The sequence below is a fragment of the Cygnus olor genome, chromosome Z (genome assembly GCF_009769625.2).
Source record: "Cygnus olor isolate bCygOlo1 chromosome Z, bCygOlo1.pri.v2, whole genome shotgun sequence".
NCBI classification, from domain to species: Eukaryota; Metazoa; Chordata; class Aves; order Anseriformes; family Anatidae; genus Cygnus; species Cygnus olor.
The window spans coordinates 24,118,909-24,137,936 of record NC_049198.1 but is presented as its reverse complement, the minus strand read 5'-3'; the positions used below and the strand labels follow the sequence as shown (position 1 = coordinate 24,137,936).

General features: G+C 40.6%; 1 protein-coding gene across 2 annotated transcripts in view; it reads left to right on the top strand.

The window, feature by feature from the left end:
* JMY (junction mediating and regulatory protein, p53 cofactor) overlaps positions 1 to 19,028 on the top strand; it is a 90,011-nt gene that overhangs the window by 30,697 nt on the left and 40,286 nt on the right. For both annotated transcript variants that reach the window (XM_040540209.1, XM_040540210.1), the window contains exons 3-4: positions 9,546 to 9,696; positions 11,798 to 11,967. In XM_040540209.1, coding sequence (XP_040396143.1) covers positions 9,546 to 9,696; positions 11,798 to 11,967 — 321 coding nt within the window. The remainder of the gene's footprint in view (positions 1 to 9,545; positions 9,697 to 11,797; positions 11,968 to 19,028) is intronic.

Sequence of the window (19,028 nt, the reverse complement as noted above, 5' to 3'; positions counted from 1 at the left end):
GCTGTCATCTTTCTTTAATTAAACCACCAGCTTTTTCCATGGACTTTCTATTTCCTAAGATAATATACAACTATAAATAATTAGAGTTGATATATCTTCTATATAAATATAATTAAATTATATATTTTAAATTGTGTATTGCAATTTAATACTTATTTGTATATATCCTCTTGTGAGCATTTGTAGCTCTTGATTCCCAAGACTCTTGTCCCGTATTCTTGTAGCTTCTCATTCTGAATTTGTCACTTTAAACTTCAGTTGCTTCTGGTTGATGGGACAAGCAGTGTAGTCAGGTCTCCAGTTGTGGATATCCTAAACAACAGTAGTAAGGACTAAACATAGTGTTTCCTTACGGTCAAATGGTCCAGCTTATTTTCCCATTATTATAGGCTACTTGATAGCTGTGGAGGGAACAAGCTTTTCAGTTAGTAGTGTAAAGGTTATCCTTATGTCCTACCTACCCACGTTTCTTAAGGAAGCAGTTATGGTTTTTTACTTGTCAAAGACTGTTTCCCACTGGTATCTAGATTCTGTCTCCATCTACTGAATGGACATTCCCTTAGAAATGCCCCCACCTCCATCATTTTATTTAGTTCAGGAAGGAGGGGAACAACCTCAGGCATCAGGACATGCTGTGGGTTACCCAGCTGGAGAGCAGCTCTGTAGAAAAGGACCTGGGCATCCTGGTGGGCACCAAGCTGAACTGAGCCAGGAAGGTGTCCTTGCTGCCAGGAAGGCTAGTGGTATCCTGGGCTGCATTAAGCAAATTATTATGAGCAGGTTGAGGGAGGTGATCCTTCTCCTGTACTCAGCAATGGTGAGGCTGCACATGGAGTAGTGTCTAGTTCTGGGCCTGCCAGTACAAGAGAAGTGGACATACTGGAAAGAGTCCAGTGAAGGACCATGAAGCTGGTGAAAGGACTGGAGTGTCTCTACTGTGAGGTGAGGCTGAGAGAGCTGGGACTCTTCATACTGAAGAAGAGGAGGCTTAGGGCGACATCACCGATGTCCATAAATACCTGAAGGGAGAGAGCAAAGAGGACAGAGTCAGTCTCTTTTCAGTGTTGCCCAGTGCCAGGACAAGAGGCAGTGTACACAAACTGGAATACAGGAGGTTCTCTCTGAACACCAGGAAGCACATCTTTACTGTGTGGGTGACTGAACATGGGTACAGGTTGCACAGAGAGGCTGTGGAGTCTCCCTCCTTGGAGGTAATACCAAAAAAAAAAAAAAAAAAAACACACCTGGATGTGATCCTGGGCACCCTGCTCTGGGTGTCCCTGCTTGAGCAGGGGAATTGGACCAGATGGCCTCCAGAGGTCCCTTCCAGGCTCAGCCATTCTGTGATGGCTTTGGAGCCAGTAAGTTAACATTGTGTGCATGTGGGGAGAGGAATGGTTCTGCTGCCTTATTGAAGCTATGTAATGAAGAGGTCAAAATGCCTGTGTATTCTCCTTGCACATCATGTACACTGGACGTGCCTTGGTCGTCTGTTTGTACTACACTTCAGGAAAAATTGTCATCTCCTCATCTATTCTATTGTGAATGTCTTGCTAATTGACAAGCTGTGTAGCTATAGATGTTAAGCATAAAATCAGGTAGATCAAGGCCCATAAGTGAATGCTTCTGTCCTATGTTTCTTTCTAGTTCTCCACTGAACCTTTTAGTTAGTGTGCTACTATTGCAGTAGCCCCAAGGTGTGAGGTTGGTCTGTTCCTGTTCAGGCAGCTTCTTGGGGACCTGCTTTGAAACAGTAGTCATTTGTGGAGAATGCTTCTTGGTATCTTTTAAATGTGAATGTGTATGAACAGGTGCATAAAGGGAAAGTTTCTTATGAGCATCTGTACCACCTTGAACAATCCTCATAAATGTTTACAACTCAATCTTCTTGTGCTTCCCCACTTTCTAAAGCTTTGCAGAACCATGGCCGTCTGCTTATCGTGTAGTGGTTTTACCCAGCTGGGCAGCTGAACTATACCACAGCCACTCTCTCACTCTCCTTCATCAAAGGGAAAGGGAGAGAAAATAAAACGGAAAGGGCTCAAGGTCTGAGATAAGAACAGGGAGATAACTCAAAAATTGTCACGGACATAGGGAGATTAAAAAAGTTTATTGCCTACTACTAACAGACTAGAACAGTGAGAAACTAAAAGCAAACAACCACCACCTTCCCCTCCGTTCACCCTTGTCTACCTCCTCCCACTGAAATGATGTAGGGGAACAGGAAATGGGGGCTGCGGTCACTCCCTGACGCTTTGTCTCCACCACTCCTTCATGGTCACTCTACCCCTGCCCCTGCGTGGGCTCCTCTCCACGGGCTGCAGCTCCGGCCCGGGGCCTGCTCCTGCGGGGGCTCTCCATGGGCTGCAGCCTCCTCCAGGCCACATCCACCTGCTCCACCGGGGGCTCCTCCTCATCTGGTTCCAATCCCCTGCCATGGGTGGGGACATCTCCAACCAGACCAGATCATGCCAAATGAATGCCCGTTTATTTGAATTTAGTGTATTACTAGGAACAGCATAGGTACAAATTATCTACATAGAATGGCTCAGGTTGGAAGGGACCTTAAAGCCCATCTAGTTCCAACCCCCTGTCATGGGCAGGGACACCTCCCACCAGACCAGGTTGCCCAAAGCCCCATCCAGCCTGGCCTTGAGCACCTCCAGGGATGGGGCATCCACAGCTTCACTGGGATGCTTCTGGGATGCTTCCTGCTTCTGTGCCTCACCACCCTCTGAGTAAAGAATTTCCTCCTAGCATCTAATCTAAGTCTCCCCTCTTCTAATTCAAATTCTTCTAATTCAAAACTGTTCCCCCTGATCCTATCACACTCTGCCTGTGTAAAAATATGTTCTCCATCTTCTCTATAAGCCCCCTTTAATTATGGAAAAGTTGCAATGAGGTCTCCCCAGAGCCTTCTCTTCTCCAGGCTGAATAACCCCAAATCCATCAGCCTGTCTTCAGCCCTCTGATCATCTTCGTTGCCCTCCTCTGGACCTGCTCTAACAGGTCCACATCCTTCTTGTGCTGTGTGCCGCAGACGTGAATGCAGTAGTTCCAAGTGGGGCCAAAAGGTGCTTCCCTTTTTTGTTATTTGTAAATACTTGCTCTTTGGAACAGGGGCATGCTTGTATTGTGCCATGCTAAATCTCTAGCTTGTGCTGTGTGTGAATAATGTTTTGGCAGGCAAAACTAGATGAAGAAATGTGCAGAAATGCTACTTTGAGGCTCCTTAATCTCCTAGAAATGATGGCTAACGAGAATGTTACTCACATTACTCAGTGATCCCACGTCAGTTTCTGTATCAGAATACCTCATCTTTGTCTAGGAGTAAAGAAGGAAGACTTTTAACTGTATTTTTATTCTGCCTCTCAAAGGAGCGTTCTTTTTCATAGTTCTGTGTAAATGGAAAGCATTAACTTACCAGTCATCATTCATTGATGTATACCTACAGTTTGACTTCATTTAGAAATTCTTGTCTGTTCACTCATAAGCATTACCTGTGGAAACTGTGACACGTGTGCTTCATTGGATTACATGTTACAACCTATCTAGTAAGATTAATATTCACTTACGATTTGTTCACATTTTTATTTTGCATGTGTCTTTTTTAATGGCTTTGGAAGTAGAAATATGAAGTAGATTCAAGTACTGTATTAAAACTACTTTAAACATTTTTCTGTAAATGAATAATTACATAAAATGTATCTCTATATTTTTACTTTCAAAAATCATCTTTCTAAGAGATGGGTTAAATGCACATATAGATGAAGGGATGCAAGGCACAGACTCCTGATGGCTCTTGAACAGGAGACGTTTATTGCCCTTTTTCACTACTACATATACTTTCCCCGTAGCCCCACACGCTGTCCATGTGCCCGAATCTGTCTTACAATTGGTTAGAGACCCTCAGACACGCACCTTGAGCCACCCAGCAATTGGCCACTGCCCAAAGCTCATCTTTAACACTGTAGCCAATTTACTTTATCTCGCCCTTGCTCAAGTTTTTGGTTCTACTGCTGCTTTCCTCCTTATCTCTAACTCAGGGATGTGTGAAACAGCACAAAGCTCCCTGCAAATTCCTTTCCCACAATTCCCCCTTTTTTATTTTCAATCAACCAAACACTTTCTATAGATTTTTCTATCAATCACCCCAGACACTGCAATAAGCAAGGTACAATAAGCAACAGGGTGAAAATCACATGCAAAATTACGATTGTGAAGTAGCCTGCCTACTAGAATCTACATCAGTCAACAAGCCACTAAGTGCTAGGGATGTTGCTTCGCAGCGATGCTGCTTCTCACTTGCACAGCACAATCATGCAGAGAGGCCTCTTGCACTTCTCATTCATACCATAAGAAAATACCACTTAAAATAATTTGTCCGTGGCTTCAGGAGGTCCTTGTCTGCTCCCGTGGTTAGCGGCTGAGAGTGGAGACCCCTCTGAGGAAAATGCTCGGGGTGCACCTAGGGGCATCCGTTCCACAGTCGATCCCACAGCCGAACAGAGCAGCTCCTGGCGCAAAGAAGGATGCTATTATAGGTTTGTATAATTACAGTAAAGAGATGCATCGCAATAAGGAGCAAGTGTGGCATTGACCATTTGTTTCATGATTTGTTTTTTTGCCTGAGCAATTAAACCTTACACATGCTGTTACTCTTTCACATCCCAGGATATCTAATTCCTGTGGCTCTAGGGGCGCTTGTGGCAAATAGACAGTCCAGTCTTTGTTATCTGCCGGGTTCCCCACCAGACATGTCGTGAACGGGTCGTTAGCACTAGCCTGGGACAGGCGCATCAACAATGTGCACTCAACAATGGCTTGACCCATGGGCGAATGAGGAATGCCTGTGATGTGTTGGATACCCCAAGTTTGAAAAAAGGTTTGAAGGGAGTGACTACCATAGGTGGGGCTACTGTCGGGTTTTATTTCTTTTGGGATGCCTAGCGCCACGAAAGCAACGTGGAAGTGAGCCTGGACATGGCGACTAGTTTCACCCACCACAACTGTCGCCCAAATAGCATGAGAGAAAGTATCTACCGATACGTGAACGTATTTCAAGCGACCAAATTCTGGAATATGCGTTACGTCGGTTTGCCATAACTGTAAGGACTGTAGACCTCTATGGTTTACCATTAAAGACAGGGTCGAAACATGTTGTTGACAGTCAGGACATGTTTGGACAATCAATTTGGCAATAGTGATCGATATAGTGAATTGTTTTGCCAAGACTTTGGCAGATTGATGGAAAAAGGCATGGGATAACCGAGCTTGCTCCAGCACCTTAGGCACCAAGGCAGTCAGGGTCGTATTAGTTAGCTGGTCAGCGTGTGTTACCCTCTGCAAGAATACCAGGTAACATGGTGTGACTCTGCATGTGAATAATACAATACAGGTGCACTCACTGCTCTACCAAAAATAACAGCTCTTTAAATTTTAGAAACAAGTTTTCCTTTGGGATATGTCTCAAATGTGCCCTCTCAATGCGCTGAGCAACACCTACAGCATATTGCGAGTCCGATACAATATTCAAAGGTACTGTTTTTTTTCTTTTTTCCTTTTTTTCTCTTTTTTTTCCTTTTTTTCTCCTTTTTTTTGGTTTGTTTTCTGGCCGCAATGTCCTCGATCACTGCATTGATTCGTCGCAAATCATGCAGTAATCTCCATTTCCCACTCTTCTTCTTGATAACAAACACTGGTGAATTCCATAGGCTGTTTGTCGGAACAATATGTCCTTGTTGGAGTTGTTCTTGAAACAAGTCCTGCAGACTACTGCTCGGAAAAGAATCAATTGAGCAATTCTAGTTCCCTTTGGTATTGACAATGGTGGAGACGGTTTCCAAGCCATAGTTTGGATTAGTCCATTATAATCGGCATCAATTATCCCCAGCAAAACAAATAATCTGCTCAAAGTTGTACTTGATCGTCCTAGCAGCAATACACTACAGTCATTCCCAATTGGTCCTTTGAAGTTCAATGGAATTTTATGAACGTGAATACACCACAACATGGCGTCTGTTACTGTGGAGGCATCCACTCCGGCACTCCCTCTGGTTCTTGCTGAAAGGGTGTCCATGGTAGTAACCGTGGCAGCGGGGCTGGAGCGTGGAACCCTCCTCCACCATGGTACTCCATGGGCTGCAGGGGGACAGCCTGCTTCAACATGGTCCTCACCACAGGCCGCAGGGGTCTTCTGCTCCAGCGCCTGGAGCACCTCTCCCCCTACTCCTTCACTGACCTTGGCATCTGCAAGGCTGTTCCTCACTCCTCTCACTCTCCCAGCTGCTGTGTGGCGCAGCGTTTTTTTCCTTTTTTTTTCTTTCTTTTTTTTCTTTTCTCTTTCTTACATCTGCTCTCACAGAGGCTCAAACAACATCGCTTATTGGCTCGGCTCTGGTCAGCACCGGGGCCCTTACCTAACATGGGGCAGCTTATAGATTCTTTTCACAGAAGCCACCCCTATGGCCCCCTGCTACCAATACCTTGCCACGTAAACCCACTACATTCCAATATACTCTTACTTTACAATTACCACAATCTTCACAAACTTCACTTACATCAAAAAAAAGAATTCCCCGCACCAAAATAAACATAACGTCATCACAACACCGATGAGGTGGACAATTTACACACACGCCACCCCTTGTCCCTTTACCACACTAGTATGAAACATATTCCTCACAATTGCTGCTTTCTTAAATTCTTCACAACTACCACATTCATAAAAAAAAAAAAATCCAGTCCATGTTTTGCCCGTTACTTCTCTCGACTATCATCCTTATCTCAAATTCCTTGAGCCCCATGTTGGGTGAATAAAAACCATAAGAAGTTATCACGGATTTGGGGTAGGAGGTTTAAAGAAACCAATCTTCCAGCAGTATCGGACAATAAATGGCACAGAAACTATAGTAATGCTGAGTCGTACTGGAGCAAACAATTTGTGAATAGCATATGCCAACAGAAATGTGTGTGTACCAGCAGCCCTTTTAGATTGCAGCGATGATTTACTGAAACCAAGTTTGAAGAGAACTGCAGTCATATCCTCACCACTTGACACAGCCGGGTAGATGATTCCTAGAGATCCTAATGAAATTCCAACGTGGAATGAAACCCCTACAGCACCATATTCTTTGAAAACTTTTTTCAGCTGCTGGGATTTACTGAGTTTGTGTTCACTGCTGAGATCTGTGGCTGCCTTTTCAGGGGATCCACCCACATCCTTGGCCGAGCTGCCGGCGGCGGCCTGCAGCACCAGCAGAGGGGCCGGGGGGGGGGGGCGGCCTGGGGGGGGTGGGCAGCAGCGGTGGCAGGCGGGGGCCCAGAGGTGACAGCAGGGCGGGCGGCGGCGCTGGCGGAAATCGTACAGCACCAACAACTGACCCGTCATAATGTTTTCTAACAGTGACTGAGTAAATGGTGCGTGTAATCCATATGTAGGCACAGTCTTTCTTAATTCTTCAATTAGGTCCCAGTGGAAGGCATTATATTCATTTGGACCGTTGGGTCGCACCTGCACCGGGAAAGCCATTCCCACCAGGTCCCCGTCCTTTAGCGCTTCCCAGCACACCAGCTCCCATCATTCCTGCGGGTCGAAAGCTCGGGCCCGCAGGGAGGCGTTATCGGGGGCAGGCAAGGCAGGAGCCGAGGGGGTCAGCGGGAAGGGGCTCTGCAGCGGTGGTCCGCGGCCGTCTTCCTTGTCATCCCCCAGGTCTATCAAATTGCACCGCTCTGGTGACCTTGCAGGTTCTGATCTCGGTTCGGCTGCTGTTATTGCCTGGGCAGCGGCGTTCAGTACTTCCTTTTCTGCCTGCCACGATCTTAAAGTCTCAGTCACCTGCCGCCACGTAGTCATCACCTCAGCAGCATTAGTATCCCCACTGGATGCTGCTTCCCATATTTTTTCCCCCACTTGGTCCCAGGTTTTTACATCAAATACTGAGGAAGCCATTGAGGGGAGCCCTTGTTTTCGCAAAAATTTCAATAATAGCTTTGTCTTAAACAGATCATTTTTTACTCCCCTGTCTATTAGGAGTTGTGTTAGAAGTTTCACTATAGCCTCTTCCTCTGCCGAAAGGCTAGCTCCCATGATTAATGCCCAGCCGCTCACCTGTCCTTCAGGTGATGTCCCGGGGTTGAAGCTGCAGTCCAGCTGCGAGCTTGACTTGTTCGTCTGGGTTCTCTTTGGACGCTCGTGCAGTGCTGCTCCTCCCCTATCACGTCGGGGTCACCATTTGAAGGGATGCAAGACACGGACTCCTGATAGCTCTTGAATAGGAGGACCTTTATTGCCCTTTTTCACTACTACATATACTTTCCCCATAGCCCCACGCGCTGTCCACGCGCCCGAATCTGTCTTACAACTGGTTAGAGACCCTCAGACAGGCGCCTTGAGCCACCCAGCAATTGGCCACTGCCCAAAGCTCATCTTTAACACTGTAGTCAATTTACTTTATCTCGCCCTTGCTCAAGTTTTTGGTTTTACCGCTATTTTCCTCCTTATCTCTAACTCAGGGATGTGTGAAACAGCACAAAGCTCCCTGCGAATTCCTTTCCCACATATAGAAGTGGATCTTGAATGTTGTAGGAAACCTGTAGAGTGGAATGGTTTTTTGAGACCAGATTGAAGCTTTGTGAAATTGAGATGAATATTTGAGACATTAGAACTTCAGGTGAAAATACCTGGTTACACAGAAGATTATGAGTACTTTTGGCTTTTTTTTTTTGTCTAGTGAGGTACCTTCTTGACTGATATAAATGAAATATTCAAATATATGAATATGAAATAGTATTTGAAAAGTAATATTCAAATATTCAACTATGAAAATATAAAAATATTCAAAATCAATGCTTTGGTATTGCAGGATCAACCTTAAATATTTAATTACTTAGAAATACAGTCTGTTTTCTGCAGTGGAACTACTGATAACCTTAACTTTTAAAGAGTGAGTAAAAAATCAGTTTGGGAGAGAAAGCTATAAATTTTATGAATTTTAAAAAGAAACTCCAGATCTTTTACTGGCTTCTCGTACTTACCAAATTGCTTTGGTCTTAGGAATGAAAAAGTGTTTGAATTCCCAGTCCCTGACTCTCCAGAGGTCTCTTTCAACCTCAACCACGCTGTGATTCTGTGTAAAATCGATGATTACTTCCCAGCACCCCAGCACATTCCCTGTTTCCAGCTTCATTCTGACCTAAGAGATTTAGTTTACTTCAGACTGGAATATCCCAGGCTGGAAAAAAGCCTGCATAAAGCATGCTTTTTGTCTGAAGATATGATATTTAACAAAAAGATATTGGTAAATCAGATTTATATTGGAGTTTGTTGTGCTTTCAGTAAAAATAGTAACGAAACCACAAATGTACTTTTTCAACAAAAACACTTTTTTCTGTTGAGTAGGACACATGGTGATCTGCTGGTGGTTTTCTCTCCTTATTTTCTTTCTTTCTTTAAAGTGTTCTCTTAGTCACACTGAAACTGATCGCTGTTTGCAAAATAGCAACAATTTAATCGTATTGTTAATTATGGTCTGATTTATTTTCAGATCTCAATAGCGAATGATTACCTAGGCCCCAGAAGAATTGAGAGTCTGCAAAAAGAAGATGCCGATTGGCAGAGAAAAGCCCACATGGCTGTGCTTTCTATTCAAGATCTTACGGTTAAATACTTTGAAATAACAGCTAAAGCACAGAAAGGTAGTTATTTTCTACTATCCTATACTTCAAATAAAAGATCTTTATAGTTTATTTAATGTTTGTCATGCTCTGTATTGCATTGTGTGACTTATTTTTTTAGTCAGTCTTCTGTAAGAAAAATGCAGTCATCATTCCCATTTGTTTTTTCCTTTATGTCTATTCATATCTTTCACAAATAAGCCTTTTCAGAACATCATCAGAAGCAGGCAGAACAGAAATTATTAAATAAAGTTTCACAAGCATCTTCTCAGCGTGATTTTATTAGCTTCATTGTACATTTGGAAAAGGTTTGGGGAGCACAGAGTCCCTGATGAATTCTGTCTTCTGTATTGGTTATGGCAGACCACAGTCGTAAGTGTCTATTACCTTTCAGTTCATTTCTTTTTCCTGTCTCCCCGGCCTTTCTGTACATTTTTTCATAGTTCTAAATACCGAGTAACAACTCGGTTTAACTACTCAGTGAAAACTGCTCTGCTTGGAAATCTTTATGGATACAACCTTTGCGGCAGTTTTACTAAACGAGTTGGTGCAGTTAAACAAAGCTGTATGACTTGCATAGACATCTGTATTGTTATCCTTGTACCATTTTAACCTAAATGGGTTAATTAGGGCAAACAAACCTCAGGGTGTGGTTTCACATTACCTATTTTAGTTTGACTGTGGGCTACCACTTGCACAGTTTATGTCCCACTCTTTTCCCTGCCTGACTGCAGGTTCCTGTCTCTTTCTTTGCCTTTAGTGATAGTGATTGTACAACAAGATGAATGAGCTGTACCCCGGGAGAAAATCTTTTTTTGATGGGTAGGTTTCCTGTCATCTCCCTGCATGACTGCTAGATCTGCCTCAAGAGAAGCAGTCACTGCAAAACAATTCCTTTCAGTGACAACCCAGGTTAAGGATAACATGAAACTCCACCTTACTTGGAAAAAGTGACTAAACCAGTTCAAGCATGTTGGAATTTAATTAGAGCAAATTCTAAATGTATTTAGTTCCTTTTCTAATGTGATAAATGTGCCAAGTAAAATACCCCCTTAGTTAATAAAGAATGTATATTTATAGTTACTTTATTTTTTTCCACATAATATTTTTATGTACAGCTGTAAGGATTGTGAGAAAGAACACTGGGAAACAAAATGTCTGGAGATTATTGACAACTGTAGAACTTTGGTGTGCAGGTTGTTTTCCTGTTTTGCTTTGTCTTTTTTTTTTTAAATGTGTGGTTTTTTTTGGCCTCCTCCTGATTTCAGGGAGGTCTTATATACCAAAATAATAACACATGACAGAGGAAAAAACACATGACTACAAATAGCTATTTATTACCGATAACAGCATGTAATATCTTTTAACATCTAGGGACCAAATGCTACCCTTTTGGTTGAGTTTCATGGCTTTTGCTTTGCAAGGCTTTTGCAAGTACAGTACCATGTGATTGTTCTGTATGTTAAAAACAGTGAAAATCTCATGTATATTAGCTCAGGTGTTGTCTGGGGCTCAAAAAGAGAGTCTGAATCAAGGGCAGATTGTGTTTTGTTAGTTAATTTAAATTAACTCTGTCAAATAACTTGCATTTTGATTTTTTAATTTTTGTTATTTAAATTCATTATTCTTGTAGAATTGTAATTGACTTGAAGATGAAATTATTGTTTTAAATTATAATTCTTGTTTCACTGTGCAAATTTCTATTAAACTTACTACTGCAATGTAGAATTTATCAAGGGAACTGGAGACCAGTGCGTGATGATAGAGGCTTTCTGAAGCAGGGGAAATTTGGGATGCAATCCAGATGGTAACATTAAACAGTGTTTTTACTAAGTCAAGAATTTGAACTTGTGGTTCAGATGTTCAGGTATTATGTATTTAGAATAGTTCCTCTGTGAATAACAAAAAATGGAATTACAGTGATGAAATTATCAACAAATAGCTAATTGTATAAATCCTAAGAATAATTGGATATGAATGTTAGTACTCTGTAAAATGTCTATTCTGCTAAGAGAACTCTATATGTTTTTTGATACAAATGTGTGCATGGTCTCTACAGTAAAATTACTAGAGATTTGAAGACAAAACTGATAAGCTTTCTACTTTTTCTCCCCTTCTGTAGCTGTGTATGATCGAATGCGAGCAGACCAGAAAAAATTCGGTAAGGCAGCATGGGCAGCAGCAGTGGAACGTATGGAAAAGCTTCAGTATGCAGTTTCTAAGGAGACTTTGCAGTTGATGCGTGCTAAAGAAATCTGTTTGGAGCAGAAGAAACATGCATTGAAAGAAGAGGTAAATTTTCATAACAATAGATACAAAAATTAAACATGCAGAGGAGAAAAAAGAGCTGTAAAGAGTGTTAATGCACTTGAAAGTCATAATTTTTCAGCCTTTAATAATAAAAGTCAGTATTTTAACATTCCCAGCATCCTACCGTGTTAGGCGCATCCTATTGTGTTAGGCACATCCTATCATGTTAGGCAAATGGAGTTGCGATGTTGGTGTGGTGGGTTTTGTACCTACCACCTATTTGTATTTTCCTTTCACCTTTTCCTGTTTAGTCAATCAGGAAGATGGCTTCTACTGTTGATGTGTACAGCAGTCCACTGAAATGAATAGAAGAAAGAGAAAGGGATAGGAACAGAAATATACTGCTATGTAATCACCACACTTTATCTCTCAGAGACATGAACACCTTTTTGGAGTAATTTCTGACAGTACAGATGGAAGAAGTCTGCACATTAGTAATTACATGGATGACTAGCCTGTTCTACAGCACTTTCTTTGTCTCTGCTTAATCTATTTGTTAAGTAAGTCTTCCAGAGGGGATGGTGGTAGCTAGAGCACTCAAGGAAAGAGTACATGTGTTAAAATTGCGCTTAAATGCCTTAGCAGAAAAAAAAAAATCACGTGTATTGGATTTTATTATACCTCCTCAGAGCAAAGGTACTACCAATCCTCTTTTAAAATTCACTGTCTTCTGGATACTAAATGTTAAGAATTTGGCTGTCATACTTATGTTAATGTACATTTTAACCATGGAATTGCTTATTTTAGAGTACTTTCAAATTCATGTTGGCCAGCAAAATTTCACTAACCTGGTGGCTTTGTTATAAAAAGGTTATGCAGAGAACTAAGGACTTTAACACAGTATAGGTTGGTAGGTTTGCAGGCCTAATAGACTATGTACCTATTTTATGAGTTTCTGTAGAAGACAGACAGCTTGATGTTCAAGGAAGAGAGATTAAATGAAAGACCCACAGCATGAAAAATAAAGTTGTCTTCTTTACATGGCTGAGTTTGTATTTAGAAAGCCAAGAGTTTTCAGAAAACCTGAGTTTATCAGGCTGAGTTGATGAGAGAATCTAGCACTGACAGTTGGAAATATTGTATTTAATATATTCACATGTTTAGGCAAGGTGTGCACTGTCTTTCCATTATCACATTTTGTTTTTCTCCCAGTGGAGTCCTCTTGTGAATTTTTGATAACAGAGATTTGGTTTGGTGAATGAATGATTGTTTCAATGTGGAAAAGCATTTGAGGCTGGATAGAAAAACAAATTATGTTACAGTATAGTGGTGTGATGGAGGTCTCTGAAGTGAGAGATTGAGGGCCTTTTGGGAAGGAGAGATGAGAAACATCCGATGGGTGTGAGTCAGCATGGTGCTTCAGGATTACAAGGTATTGAGAGTTCTGGATCAAAACAAGCTGATGGGGTGATACAAAGACCAGCTTCTGTTCTGAAATGTCTTTTTTGTGCTTTGAGTATGTAATAGCCCTAACTGTGCAAATTTGGATGTGACAAATGTGACAGGGAACCTCATATTGTAGGTGGCAGGATGCAGTCTTATCATAAAAGAAAATGTTTCTTAGCTGGTGATATATTAGCTGTTTTTTTTGGAAGAGATGGCATTGAAAAATAAATAAAAAGATGATTAGATAGATTTTTTTTTCCTTTAAGCTTGAGAAGTGAAGACCTTCCTGCTGTGTTTGGTTATACAACTTTGCTCCTACCGAGTAGGAAAGGGAGACGAATGGGAAATAATATACTTGTTTTTCTTATTCTTAATAATCCCTTATTCTCCCAGTCTAAAATCGTCTTTCTGATTGATTTTTAAGAGGGATGAAAAAATATATCCTTGTTTCTGAAAAATGTTCTTGTTTCTGTAGTTTTCATTTAGTGTGTTAATCAAGCACTTTTTTGTCTCCTAAAATGTGTCCATGCTTAAATACCTAGAAAGCTGCTACATTTTCCACATTATCTTTATAGGTAGATCATCTGCCTCTTTCTCACCTGAGCAGTAATAAAATGGTTTTCTCTATGTATAATACTTTTAAAAGACTTTAATGAATAATTGCCTGTGGAGGAACAGTATCTTTTGATTTTGGTTTCAGTACAGAGTTTTCCAAATACTGTGCAAAACTTTTATTTGGAGATGATGGAAATAAACACAAATACTACAGACTCGGTAGAGCCTGGGTAAGATGCAGATAACAGCAGCTGTGTTGGAGGAGTACTGTTAGATTGGCATTCAGGAGGTTTGTTAGTGTAGTACATGTAGTATGGTTCTTTCTGTTTTCTAGTGATGTCACAACAAAGGTGGAGTTCGTTGGTGACAAAGTTGGGAGATTTTTGTTATATCATTGAAATGACATACTGGAAGGGATGGATAATCCTAGAGACTAACATAGCGGAAACAGAATGAAAGCACTGGGGTCAATTCTAAATTAGCCAACTGACATAGTAGCAATGATTTGTACATAGCCATGGCACTGCCAAAAGCATGAACAGTTTCTGGAAATATTTCTGACCTTTACAGCCCTTTATTATTCTGCAAGTGTTGGTCTTCAGTTTAAATACCTCTTCTTCTTCACTGGCATATATAATCTCTAATTTAGTTACAGGAAGCTGTGCTATGTCTGCTCAGCCTTCGTTTTGCTAGAAAAAAGCAAGTCAGGAGAGGCTTTATGTTCAGTTTATTGACCTGGTAACCTTTTCAGTAACTGCTCTGCTTTGGGCTTGTTTCTTTAATAGAGATAACCACTGTTACATTTATTACAATTGCAGCAATACACTTCTGTATTTTGTGTCAATGTATCTCTTGAAATAAAACTTGGTGAGCCATATTGGATATCATGTAGTCCCCGCCTGTTGACAGGCCTACAGAGACCTAGCACCAGCTGTTCCTCTACCATGCTCTTTTATCAGCAAGGGTCTGTAGCATTATGAAGATTTGGGACTGAAATTTCCCAAAGTCCGGGATGCCAAACCTCTGCTAGACACACTACCAGCCCTCTGAGCCTGGTAAGTACATAGAATCAGAATGGTTTGGGTTGGAAGGGACCCTAAAGATCACCCTGTTCAGCCCCCCTGCCATGGTCAGGGATGTCACCCACTAGATCAGGATGCTCAAAGGCCCATTCAAGCTGTCCTTGAACATAGGAATGGGACATCCTCAGCTTCTCTGGGCAGCCTGTTCCAGTGCCTCCGTACCCTCTGAGTGAAGAATTTTTTCCTAGTATCTAGTTTAAACCTACCCTCTCTTAGTTTAAAGCCATTCCCCCTTGTCCTATCACTGCAGTCCCTGACAAAGAGTCCCTCCCCAGCTTTCCTGTAGGCCCCCTTTAGGTACTGGAAGGCCACAACGAGGTCTCTCCAGAGCCTTCTCTTCTCCAGGCTGAAGAGCACCAACTCCCTCAGCCTGTATAGCTGATAGGTGATCTGCCAACCAGCTGTCCCAGGTGTGTACAGCTCAGGGAGACACTGTCATTTGGTGTGAAGGGAGTATGTAGTTGTGAAGTGAAAGAAACCCTGCTAGAAAGTCATGTGAAAAGTTTCTTTAAAGGATTATGTTGATTAATTTACTTGGAATTACCATGTGGTTATTAGAGAAGAATAGCTGGTTTCCTGCTACTTGATCCTTTTGCACCCTCATGTATATTATTTATTGGTTAAAGCAATACAAAACAGCTAAAGTTGGCAGTTGAACTAAGAATAAAGTCCTCTTTTTAATACTTAATTTCTTTCTCACTGTGACAGTATTTTTTTTAAAGCTTTTGCTTTTTTTCATGCATATACTAACGACTACTCTAGTCACACATCAAAAGCTGCTTAAAGAAGCTGACCATGTCAATTATGGTGCCTTTGAAATAACATTAGTGTCATCAAATTTTAATAAAATGCCAATTTTAATATTTTGACTTATCTAAGAGAAATGGAGATTCTCATAAATCACTAATGCACTTACATATGTAGGAGTTTAATTGAAAGTATAGAGTGATAAGGGATTTAGGCAGTTTGCTACAGTAGGAGGAACAGCATATGAGCTCTAACTTTGCATGCATAAATACTTGGCATTTGAACAACATCTGTGAAGTCTGAATGGTTAGCTTTATGGTTATCAGTATTTTATTTATTTATTATTTTTGTACCTTAAAGGAGGCTATAATGAGGTGGGAATTGGTCTCTTCTCCCAAGCACCGAGTGACAATACAAGAGGAAATGGCCTTAAGTTGTGAGAGGAGGTTTAGGTTGGATATTAGAGACTTTTTCTTTACTGAAAAAGTTGTGAAGTATTGGAACAGGCTGCCCAGGGAAGTGACTGAGTCACCATCCCTGGAGGTCTTCAGAAAACATGTAGATGTAGAAATTAGTAGCATGGTTTAATAGTGGACTTGGCAGTGCTAGGTTAAAGGTTGGACTATATGATCTTGGAGGTCTTTTCTGACCTAATTTGATTTTATGATTCTATGAAAAAAATCAAAGGAAGAACTCCACACTAATTACATATTGAGCTATTTTATTTCCTGCTTGGTACCACTCCAAATTCCATATGCTTTTCTGAATTTTGTTTGAGGGGAATGATGAAAACTTTCATTTTGAGGCAGACCAGAGTCTGTTTTTGTGGGCTGGTTCCCAAGCCTTGTCCTCATGACAGTAAACAGAATCACTAGATCACAGTGAAAATCCTTGGTAATCCTCTAAGTATGTGAAATAGTTTGGACAAATGGAAGTGAGTGACTGGACACTTAAATTCCAACAAGTCCCTTCCTGCATGTATAGGAATTAGTAACTAGTCTTTTTTTTTTTCCACTGTAGAAGTGTACAGCTGAGTTCTAAATGTTCACTTCAAAACAATTTAATTTATATGGTAAACATTTAGAGATACTTTCATAAAAATTAATTTCAGCAAAGTACTGCTTGGGTTCTTTATTTTTTTCATAGTTTCATAATTCTGAAAGTTCTTTCTTTTCTTATACATTAAGCCTGAATCAAAGATACATCTGCTTCCAATGACTTTGAATATTTAAGCATGTGTTGGATTTCATGACTGTCATTTTGCTTTTGCCTGCGTTGGATGCATTGGCAAAAATAAGAATTTTATTAAGGATTTTATTCAAGAGAGCATGAGTAGCTATTCCTAGAAAAAATAATCTTTTTTTGTTGTTGTTGTTAGAAATAAATAGCAGTTTAGTAAAGATGCAACAAAACATTTTTTTCAGAGAACTATTTCACCATGGTAGCTTTCCTTTTACTTTTTCTCAGCCATTTTTCTTTCTGTGCCAGATTTTTGGAAAGGCTAAGTAAAAAACTAAAATTGGGAAATCTTTGAATTTTTATTTAAACACATTTGAGTCAATTTTAATAACAGATTATAAATGATTTTGCTTTCTTCACTTCCAATGTTATTGTTGATGGTGGCAATAAAATAACTGCTCAGTACTAGTGCAAAAACAAGTGATATTAACTGAATTAATAAGCAGATACTTAAATACAGAAGAAGATTTCTAGCAGGGAGTAGAGGAAGGAGTAACTGGAACAGATTTCCAGTGGGAGTTACTAACAGACTTTTGTGGGAGCTTTTTATTGTTTGTTTGTTTTTGCAAAAGCAGAATAAGAACTACAGCAACATGGAAATTACTTCAAGAACTCGCTTTAAGAAAGCAGTTATTTTTATATTTGTCTGAAAGCATTCTATGGTGGTAGAAAGCTGGATTTGATGACCCTCTGTGCTATATTCTGTTTGTCTATTTTTTAATTAATTTTGTTGTCTGTTCTCTTAATATGTGTGCTACAGTTCTTGTAAGAGGCTTTCTATTTTAATCCATTATATCTTTATTACCTGTGGGGTGATTTACAGATGCTGTTTTTCTGCCATAGAACTATTAGGAAAGCTGGGTTCTTGCTTAAGTTCTTCACTTAGTATGAGTGAGACAACAAAGACCTTAAACACTGTAACTTATATTAGGGCCGCAGATATTAAATTATTTGCTTGAGTGAATGCAAGCAGTTTAGGTATAGCAGGAAATTGAACTCATATCTCCTCAGTTCTAGTTCTTCATCCAATTGCAAGATGTTTCTTTCCTGTAATTGCATTCTCACTTTAAAATTTCTGGTATTTTTTTCACTATGTTGATCAGCCTGTGACTGTTTTACGTGTTTTCTTTCCTAGCAAGGATGCAGCAAATTACTAGAACAGATTAGATAACATAAAGAGTCAAACACTCTTAAATTATAAAACAATGCTCAAATTTTCCTAAAAGTGATGATGCTGGTTTATTATCCATATGTACTATCTCATATGAACTTCCAACACAAATGGCTGAAATTAAAGGTCCTAATTTTTCTTTTTCATGATGCAGATGTATAGCTAGATTGTATGACATCCATATGACAATATTCTTTTTCCATTTCTGTTGCATCTCAAAAGTGAATTATAGTGATGTTGTATTCCTAAAATAGATCTGGTAGTTGGCAGCATCTGTAGCGTATGCTTGCAGGGCTAAGATTTGGTTGCAGAAAGGTCCTTTATGGTGCAGACACTGGTGCAGCTGAAATAAGTTTGGAGCTGCTATAACTTGATTAGCTGATACTTTTGAAGATAGTCAGTTTATGTCTCTGTACAGTCTTTCTGCAAAATCTGTGGATTTAAATTTGTAAACATCTTTTATTAAAGAATATATATATATATTTGTCAGTGAACTGTAAAATTCACCCAAACGTGTGTATATATACATATATATTGTGTATATTGTATATATACACACGTTTGGGTGAATTTGTCAGTTCACTGACAAAGCCCAAGAGTTCTAAGTCGTGACAGAAGTTTTAATGACATCTCTACTGGGTCTGGCTGGGATGGAGTTAACTTTCCCTGCAGCAGCTCATACAGTACTGTGCTGTGCTCTGCACTTGTAGCTAGAGCAGCACTGGTATCACACAAGTGTTGTCTGCTGCTGAGCAGCACTGGCACAGCACCAAGGCTCCCTCCAAACTCCCCCAGAGCCAGCAGGCTGGGGGTGGGCAAGAGATGGGGAGGGGACACATCCAGGACAAGGTACCTAAACTGAT